The sequence below is a fragment of the Arachis duranensis genome, chromosome 2 (genome assembly GCF_000817695.3).
Source record: "Arachis duranensis cultivar V14167 chromosome 2, aradu.V14167.gnm2.J7QH, whole genome shotgun sequence".
Classification (NCBI taxonomy): Eukaryota; Viridiplantae; Streptophyta; class Magnoliopsida; order Fabales; family Fabaceae; genus Arachis; species Arachis duranensis.
In genome coordinates this window covers 92,745,888-92,755,878 of record NC_029773.3, presented here as the reverse complement: position 1 = coordinate 92,755,878, position 9,991 = coordinate 92,745,888, and the positions used below count along the sequence as shown (strand labels likewise).

Genomic DNA, 9,991 nt, shown 5'->3' with positions numbered 1-9,991 from the left:
CTACATGTTAATTACTGTGATGTTGCTCCTATAAACGTGATATATAGATTTCCAGCATTGACTCACTGTAACTACCGTTAGCACGAATCTCTCCTCTTTTTTCTGGTATTCCTTTCTCTGGTTAGCTTTTGGTTAACTAGTTGGTAAAACAACAGAAGAAATTTAATTCAAGCAGACGAAGCGGAAGTTTCAAAGGAAGCAATAATCAGTCACTATCGTTTTCATTTTCACTCAGGAACACACTTTTCTTCCCCATTTACAAAATACCCCCAGTTGTTTAGAAAAAGGTAACTACAACTGTATATCTCTCCCAATACCCCCAGTTGTTTAGAAAAAGGTAACTACAACTGTATATCTCTCCCAATGCTGAGTATGTTTTTTCGATATATGAACTAGATTATTATATCATTGAATCTCATTTGTTTTCATTTGGATTAATCTCTTACAATTTTTTTTTTTTTTTACTTTTTTGTTGGTGATTTTCAATCAGATTGAGGAATTAAGAATGGATATCAGAGAAATGAATAATAAAAAAGATCAACAAGTTGAGACTCGTTGGGTTCCCACTACTCCCATAAAACCCATTCTTCAAACAATGCCGATCTACGCACCAGAACAGGAAGATCAGCCCCAGATACCCACTCATGGTGATGGAGCAGTTGCATGTTCCAAATTCACAAGTTTTATGGAAAGGTCCTGTATTGGGTCAGTAAATGAAGGTAGAATGAAAAACATTGTTGGTGAAAATAGTGAAGCTTGTGCAAAGACAGTATCTGGTGATCTTCCTGGACTTGGTCATATGAGTTTTTCTCAACTTATAGCGACCATGCAAGAGAATGCAACATCAGCTAATTTGAATGCAACCCAATCAGGCAATGGATCGATGAATCCAGCTTTTTCTTCATTGGATTCACAGATCAACTACAACAGAGCAGCCATGAATAACACTGGAAATCTTCAGGGTAAGTCAACATATTTTATTTACAATTGGTCCTGTTAAATTTAGTAGTTGCATTATAATACAATGTAAACTAATAATGATAATGACAACTAGATAGATTATTTAGTAGTTTATTAGTATTTATTCTGTAGATTCTATGGTGAATAATTCTTTAGTTCTTTTTCTATTTATGTACGAAGTTAATTTTTATTTGCATGAGTACAGATGCATCCATATGAGTACAAATTTATTTGCATTTCTAGATACCTTATATTTTTTTTATCATCTTTTGTCACTACAGGCACATCGTCAGTTGGTTGCTCACAAATTGCATCATTGTCAATGAATATGGAAAAAAATAATCCTGCCGAAGAATTTGATGTTGCTTGCACACCAGTAAAGATGGATGCCATCCAGATAGAAAACACACCACAATCAAAACAAAAGAGAAGAAAGCACCGTCCCAAGGTCATTGTAGAAGGCAAGCCAAAACGAACTCGAAAGCTAGCTGAAGAAAAGAATGTTCAGCTCAAAGAAAATTCAACTGGCAAAAGAAAATACGTGAGAAGAAAAGGAATAAACAAGACCCCTACTACTCCAGCAGAAGAAACAATTAAAGACTTGACGCCAGACTCTACAAAAAAGTCTTGTAAAAAGACTTTATTTGATGGATTTACTGGCACTGAAAATGCAACAGCAGAAGGGACAGCAAGTTGTGACAAAGAAGCACAAGATCCGTCGCAAAGCAATCCTCCCGTAGCACAACCAATAGAAAAGACGATCAAGAAGAGGGGTCGGAAGAAGAAAACGCCCAACATGTCTTATCCAACAGAGACCACAGTAGAATTCAGTGAAGCATTAAGACGTGGACCTAACACAAGATCAAGAAGTAATAAGAAATCCAAAGAAGAAAGCTCTACAAGTGGAAATTTTTACATAGAATTACCCATCGGCACACAAGATCATAACACATCCGCTAAGAGGATGAGATATAGCAGAACAAATGCAACAAATAAGGTTAGTACTCCGACAGCACTTATAATCAAAATTATAACATTAATGCATTTGATTATAATCAAAATTGTTTCATTAATCAGGTATCATATGATCATGAGCGATCAACTGAAGATATCAAAACGTCAAGTATATTTTCTCCAGAAAGCACTTCGCAGGAGACAAAGCCCATTGTCAATTGCAGCTTTGAAGATAACAAAAACAAAAGAGATCAGACAACTGAAAATGCAGAGAGTCCAAATACGAGTGGCAGGAATATCATTGGGGTACATCATAATGATTTGTCTTTGTACAGAACGAAATCTAAAACAGCGAGTACTTCTGCCGCAACTAATCAAAATGAAGTAGAAATGACAATTTCTCCGCAAGATGCGCGCAGACTTGATTACGCATCCAATTCTGACAACTCTGAATGTAATTCTGATTTTTACAAGTTCATCTCAATGGTGCGAAGTTTGGAAGCAGTGGACAAATCATTAGGTATTTCAATTGAATTATTGATTTGTGTCAACATTATATACATATAAAAAATATATTCTCACCAAAAATTTTTTGCATTGCAGATATTTCTGATGTAGATGCTATAACAAAGCAATTTAAAAAATTGAAAATCAAAACACAAGAGGATGCAATAATAAGGTATAAACAAAAAAAACAAAAACAAAAGCAAAAGCGTCTTGATGGCGCCATCATTCCGTTTGAAGGCCAAGTTGTTCCTTTCAAGAAACAATATCCACGCGCTAGGGTTAACCTTGATGAAGAAACTAATAGAGTGTGGAAGCTTTTGATGTTGGATATAAACAGCCATGGAATTGATGGAGAAGATGAAGACAAGTCCAAATGGTGGGAAGAAGAGCGAAATGTATTTCGAGGGAGGGCAGACTCGTTTATTGCAAAAATGCATCGTGTACAAGGTATCAACCAATTATTCCCGAATAATTATCACTTATTCACTTATTCATAATAATATAAAATAAAAATTATTAATAAAATCATTAATATATTATTAGAACTTAGAAGAAAATAAACTGATTGCAAATTTACTTAGGGAAAATATTAAATTCAAACAACAATTAACATTAAAACCAAATTACATAACAAAAACAAGAACTTAAAGTTTACAAGAGCTTAGCATTAGTACACTAATTGCACTCATAACACTATTTATACGACTCATAATCAACAACAGGAGACAGACGCTTCTCTCGCTGGAAAGGATCAGTGGTGGATTCGGTGGTGGGGGTCTTCCTCACCCAAAATGTCTCAGACCATCTCTCAAGGTATGTATTCTGCAGTATCATTTGAAAGCAAGCTTTACCAGATGCCATAGTAACATTGTTTGTTCTTTTTCCTTTAACAGTTCTGCATTCATGGCCCTGGCGGCTCGATTCCCTAACAAATCACAAGTGAATGTTGGGGCGCCAGTAGAGATCTCAGAGGGGGATGCGCCGTTGAATCCACCCGTTCATGACGCCACTGAGCATTCTGGACACAAGATAACACAGTGGAGTGTCCCAGAAATGACTCAGAGAACGGGGTTTAATGATATGGTGGCATCCCGAAGCTCTGGGGTTTCCCAAACTGGCGAAGCTTCAAATGGGCAGAACGATGAGAAGATGGGATCCTGTTCGGGGGGCCACTCAGAAGTGGAGAAGAACACTTCTGTCAATATCACCCAGCAGGCAGAAAATTCAACCAAGGTTCAGGAAGAAGCTGACACAAAAAGAGATGAAGCAACTGAGAAGCTAACATCTGGGGACCTGAAGAATGGCAGCCCCAAAGAAAATAGTCAGGTCCCCCTCAGAGCATCCACCTTCCCAACCCAGGAATCCGTCCTCAGCTCAGAAAATGAAAAGAGCATGCCTTGCTGCCCAGACAACGGAGCTGAAATGTCTCAAAGGTCTCACTCTCAAAGGATTGTGGCTCCAGCACAGGCAACTGCTGGTGCCCACAAAAGTGAAGCAAGCAATGAGGCCCGAGAGACAAGTTCAGCAAAAAAAGACAGCAAGGGCAAAGGAAAAGAGCAAAAGGACGAAATCAACTGGGATAGCTTGCGAACAGCCGCGCAAGCTATAGCAGGGAAGAGAGAGAAGACATGGAACACCATGGATTCTCTCGACTGGGATGCTGTGAGATGTGCAGATGTTAGCACAATCTCAGATGCGATCAAAGAAAGGGGCATGAACAACAGGCTCGCTGAACGCATTCAGGTACAGTTGAACTTCCACAAAATGAAATATCATTTTTTCCTTTCTGTTGAATTGCTTCTCATAATATGATTCACTGTGCAGCTCTTCCTGAATCGGCTGGTTGAAGATCACGGTGATATTGACCTAGAGTGGCTGAGAGACGTCGCCCCGGACAAAGCAAAGTAAGGCCAACAGTAAATAAACTACTCTATAAAAAGAAAATACACCTACTGAACTAAAAGAAAATACATCATTCAAATGTTTTTTACCATATCTCCACTTTGTGGTTTAGAAACCACAAAGTGTGAGATGAATTACATATCAGCAAACATATGTGTATGATAAATATTCATTTCTCAATACAGGGAGTTTCTGCTCAGTATAAAGGGACTGGGACTGAAAAGTGTGGAGTGTGTGAGGCTCCTAACCCTGCACCACCTTGCCTTTCCTGTAAGTTCTATATATAGTTGTAAAATAGATAAATAAATGAATAAAAAAATAAATAAATGAATAAATAAATAAATGAAAAATAAATAAATAAATAAATAAATAAATGAAAAATAAATAAATAAATAAATGAAAAATAAATAAATAAATCTGAGTATCTAATGCTATGGCTATATTACAGGTGGATACCAATGTTGGAAGAATAGCAGTAAGACTTGGATGGGTACCGCTGCAGCCACTTCCTGAGACACTACAGTTGCACCTCCTGGAACTGTAAGTACCTACTTTGTAAATGATGTTAAGCATGATTAGCAAATTATTTAAGAAGTGCTAATGTAATTATCCTATGTAGGTACCCCATTTTGGAGACCGTACAAAAATATCTGTGGCCTCGTCTGTGCAAACTAGATCAAAAAACATTGTAAGGATTTCATTTCAATTTACTGCATCACATGAACAAAAAATGAATATATTGACTTATTTCTTTGGTCTTCTGTTAAATTATGATGCAGATACGAGCTACATTACCAGATGATTACATTTGGAAAGGTAATTGCATCATGTTGTGCATAAAGTTGGTGATCTTTTCTTATTTTTCTTTCCTTGATACTTAAAAGTCAGTGATCCTACCTACCAAAGCTTTGATGTGATACCAAGAAACACGAAAATGAATGCAGGTCTTCTGCACAAAACACAAACCAAATTGCAATGCATGTCCATTGAAAGGGGAGTGTAGACACTTTGCTAGTGCTTTTGCAAGGTATGTTCACAATATATTAAAAATTATTTGCAGAAAAAACGATTATGCAGGATCATATAAAACTTCTTTCTCATACATATGAACAATAAAAGTAGAAGTTATTTCAAGTTAAATTGTTGGCTATATAGATAACAAAATTGGGATTTCAAAGACAATATTAGGAAGTTCATATTAGCATAAATACTGTATTAAATACTGCATTATACTGGAAGCAGTATAATTGTATTCTATTTTAACAGCTGAAAATGATCTCTTACCACTCACAATCCAAAAACATGCATTGGATAGATCAATTGCATATAATCTATTTTGTATGCAGTGCAAGACTTGCCTTACCAGGGCCAGCGCAGACAAGTATAGTCAGTACCTCCGGAAACAATCCGACAGATCAGAATCCAACGGATCAAAATCCGATGGATCAGAACCCGATGGATCAGAATCCGGCGGTAAACATCGCTCAGTTGCACTTGCCCCTTCTTGAGAATCCAAACCAAGGAGCAGAAATTCTACAAGCAGAAGTTGCCAAACAGCTAAAATCAATATCTGAAAAGAATATCTGCCATCCTATTATTGAAGAGCCAACAACCCCAGAGGCAGAATGCTCACAAGTACCAATTCATGATATTGAGGATGCCTTCTGGGAGCCACGGGAAATTCCTCCCATCGACCTTGATCTAGAGGAGTTTACCCTGAATTTAAAAAATTATATGCAAGGAAATATGGAACTTCAAGAAGCGGAAATGTCAAGGGCATTGGTAGCTTTGACTCCAAAAGCTGCTAACATTCCTATGCCTAAGTTAAAGAATGTGAACCGATTACGGACAGAGCATTGCGTGTAAGTAAAATAACTAACTCTTCCACTAATTAACTTTAAACCGATAACATCAATGAGAGAGTTGCAACACATGCCATGTCCACCCCCCATAATGAGTGTTATAGCATTGTAACTAATTGTGTTCACTTTCATGCAGTTATGAACTCCCAGATACGCATCCTCTTCTGGAAGGGGTTAGATATTGCTGCATCTGTTCATCAAATTTATGTTTTAGTTTTTTTTCCTCTGTGCAACTTTCATTAACTGCTTTTTTGTTATAGTGGGACAAACGAGAGGCAGATGATCCAGGCAAATATCTTCTTGCTATATGGGCTCCAGGTAAACAAAATAGCAACTTCAACTTCGTTTCGGATTAATTTAAATAGGCTTATACATGGCACTATGCTGCACAATAAGGCAAGAAAATTTGCAGCATGTACAGTTTTCTGCTTTTCTTTTTTTAATTCAATTTGCCAAATACATCAATGATTACATAGGGGAGACAGCAAATTCTATACAACCACCTGAAAGAAAATGCAGCTATCAAGAAAGTGGCCAACTCTGTAATGAGAAAGAATGCCTTTCCTGCAACAGTGTTCGGGAAGCAGATTCGCAAACAGTTAGAGGGACAATCCTGGTATAAATGCTTGCCAAATTAATGATTTTAACATGTTTCTTAGTTACTATCTATTATATAGGAAGGAGAAATTTGCAAAATATAAAATGTACTCACTTGAATTGATGATGAATATATACAGATACCGTGTCGAACAGCTATGCGAGGAAGATTTCCGCTAAATGGCACCTATTTCCAAGTCAATGAGGTAAAATAGTGTGTAATCATATATTGCAATTATTCTTTGCAATTTCAGCATTAATAAGATGAAGTTTTTAATGCAGGTATTTGCTGACCATGAATCGAGTAAAAATCCAATCAGCGTTCCGCGAAGTTGGATCTGGAACCTGAACAGGCGAACAGTATATTTTGGAACCTCTGTAACATCAATATTTAAAGGTGGAGACATCAAATTTATATAGATAGATATATCAAGCAATAAATAAATAAATGTAAATTGAAGTTGAGTTTATGATTTTTGTTCATCAGGTTTAACAACGCCTGAAATTCAACAATGCTTCTGGAGAGGTAAGATTCAGTTCCCAAAATGTATCCTGCTTTGCATAATTCAATAATCTCTCGGCCTGCTTTATTTATTAGTTTGAAATGAAATGATGAAGTTCTTCCCTAATAGGAATAACACATAATAATTAAATAAGAAAAAAAGCATGCATCAGATATACAACCTATCCTCTCTAAACAGATGGTGGAAAATTGCTTTGCAGGGTATGTCTGTGTGCGGGGATTTGATAGAGCAACTCGAGCACCGCGTCCTCTAAAAGCGAGACTGCATTTCCCAGCAAGCAAGATGGAGAAGGCCACAGGGACTACAAGGAAAAAGTCAACTGCCACAAAATCAGAAGGGGCAAAAACAAACCCAGAACAACCAGAAGTGGTTTCTGGGAGCCAAAGTCTTCAGGAGGGGGGAAAACCCAAAGAAAATCCATCCTTGTTCATGTCATAATTATCTTGTTCTGTAAAACTTATCTTGTTCTGTAAAATATATGTACCAACAGTGACAATTTTCTTTGTTTAATGAACTTTAACATGTTTCTGTCATACTCAGAGTGAGCAATTTTTTCTTTAAACAAAAACAAGAAAAAAAATTAGGACCAATAATGAGTCAATGGTAGTACCTAGGCTCTATACTTGAAGGGAGAATGTGAGCCGGGTGATGCCAAAGCAGAGAAACGGGAGCTGAGGATTCTCCTCCCAACTCCTGCAAAGACGGGCTTAGAAATATTCGAATTTGAATTTTATGCTTTTCGCTTTCATTTTAGCATTCAACAACCAAATTTTCAATCCTCAGCGTTCTATTACAATCACTTCTTGAGTGAGAGATAATTACAAAACAAATATATGCATACCTGATGGACTATCTGTTAACTCCAAAGTCTAATAATTTACCAGTTCTAATGGCAACTTCTGGAATTGGACTCTATGCTTTCTTTCATTAGCAGAAAAAAACATGCAATTCAAATGGAAAAGAAAAGGGACTAACAAATTGCAGCAAACGAGGAACGAAAACTTCAATTCAGTCGATCTTAATCTCTTTACTAGTTCACAATACCAAACTCTTAGTTCCAATAGGAACTAAAACATTCCCACACTAACCAAAAGAATTATTTTATGTATACGCATACACACGTATCTCAACACCAAAAAAATACATATGTATACATACATATGTATATTCATGTATATGTCCCTGTGGCCAAAACTGGTCAGCTAGGGTGCCGGCCCAGGAGGGTTGGCCAGGATATATATTGACTTATGCCATTGAATAACTTCATATACAGATGAATTTCATAAATCCAACTATTGAATTTCAAACTTTCATGTGTGTAATTTCTTATGAGATGAATTTCATCAATCCAACATTGAATTTGAACCTCTTGCGCAAGTATGTGTACCATCAATATTTAGCTAATTACACTAACATGAAAGAACAGAAAATTCAATCCGAATCATTAAAAACTATAATATAAATAGTGCTATTCAAGCATCAAAAGCAAATAACAGTGGGATAGTCATCAAATGAGTTCTCGGGCCATTGAAGAAAGTAACAGTGCGATTCAAGCATTGAACTAGAAACAGAGAGAGTACAGACTACAGTGTTAGGAGATAGATTTGCGGAGCTTACCTTTCAGATCTGATCTAAACGCGCATGAACAAAGCGAATCAAAATCGAAACCCCGAAATCTTCATCATATATCAATATCAATAGCACTATAGCAGCGTAAGAGAAAAATTTTGAGATCTAGAGAGTGATAGAGTCGCATTGTATGGCTTGCGTTTCGCAAATCGTAGCATGTTGGCGCCATACCGCCATTTTCATATGCTTTTCGTGCTCCCTCCAACTCTTTGCGGCAAATTATTGGGCTTTTTCTTACTCTTTGGGCTTTAAAATAAAGCTCAGGCCCAATGGTTTATTATCTTGGAAGACGCAAATTTTTCTGAATTTGGAAACACTATGAGTAGCCTTAGGGCCTCCAGTGTACAAAAAAAATAAGATGACCATGACCAAATATCAAGCAACCCCATTGACAAAAAAAATTGGTGATGAGATATATTTTGAATTAAATTCAATTTTTATATTTCTTGAATTATTGTACAAAAAGTACTTCCCTCTGTGCAAATAAAAGGGGGAAAAAAAACCTTATTTATACATCACTTTGTAAAGTTAATTCTTGTTTATGGAGTCTTTGTAAAGTTAATTCTATAGTAAAGAGAAACATATTTTTGGTGTAATCATTACCGAAGTGCACAAACATATGAATAAATATTTTACGTTTTTATTGTAAAATATGGAATTAATAAAGTTATAGAGAAACTAACTTGAGTTGGTCGAGTGATTAGTTCACTCGTTTGTTTAAGTAAATGTTGGGTGTTTAAATATTGTCTTGTACATGTAGCAATTTATTGATCATTGATAATAAATCTTTAAATAGAACTTAGAACCGTGACGAATTAATTGACTTGACGGATTGAAAGATACCATAAAAAATATATAAAAAAAGAATCTGACGTGTTTGAATGAAGTGGTTTTCGGATTGAAATGATGAGAGTAATACCTGCAAAAACACTTCAACACTTAAATTTAAGAAATCAAAGAAGTACTAAGTTTAGGGTTGGAATTTCATACCAGAAAAGGTACAAACTCCCCATTATGTAGCATGAGTCATGGTGAATTAGAAAATGATCTCCTCTT

The 9,991-nt window shown here is 36.2% G+C and overlaps 1 protein-coding gene across 2 annotated transcripts; it reads left to right on the top strand.

The window, feature by feature from the left end:
* On the top strand, positions 1-7,839 carry LOC107476224 (DNA glycosylase/AP lyase ROS1). Of its 2 annotated transcripts, none has more exons than XM_016095996.3 (21): positions 1-287; positions 491-962; positions 1,242-1,957; positions 2,038-2,434; positions 2,518-2,868; positions 3,144-3,234; positions 3,315-4,164; positions 4,246-4,325; positions 4,509-4,593; positions 4,772-4,863; positions 4,943-5,011; positions 5,103-5,139; positions 5,268-5,350; positions 5,670-6,185; positions 6,322-6,358; positions 6,446-6,503; positions 6,662-6,801; positions 6,923-6,988; positions 7,065-7,179; positions 7,270-7,308; positions 7,506-7,839. In XM_016095996.3, the coding sequence occupies exons 2-21, from the start codon at positions 506-508 to the stop codon at positions 7,742-7,744; spliced, it is 4,518 nt and encodes a 1,505-aa protein (XP_015951482.1). In that variant the 5' UTR covers positions 1-287; positions 491-505; the 3' UTR covers positions 7,745-7,839. The 2 variants fall into 2 exon arrangements, with proteins under 2 accessions (XP_015951482.1, XP_020991880.1); XM_021136221.2 differs by lacking the exon at positions 1-287 and adding an exon at positions 313-337.
* Positions 7,840-9,991: the final 2,152 nt, after the last annotated feature.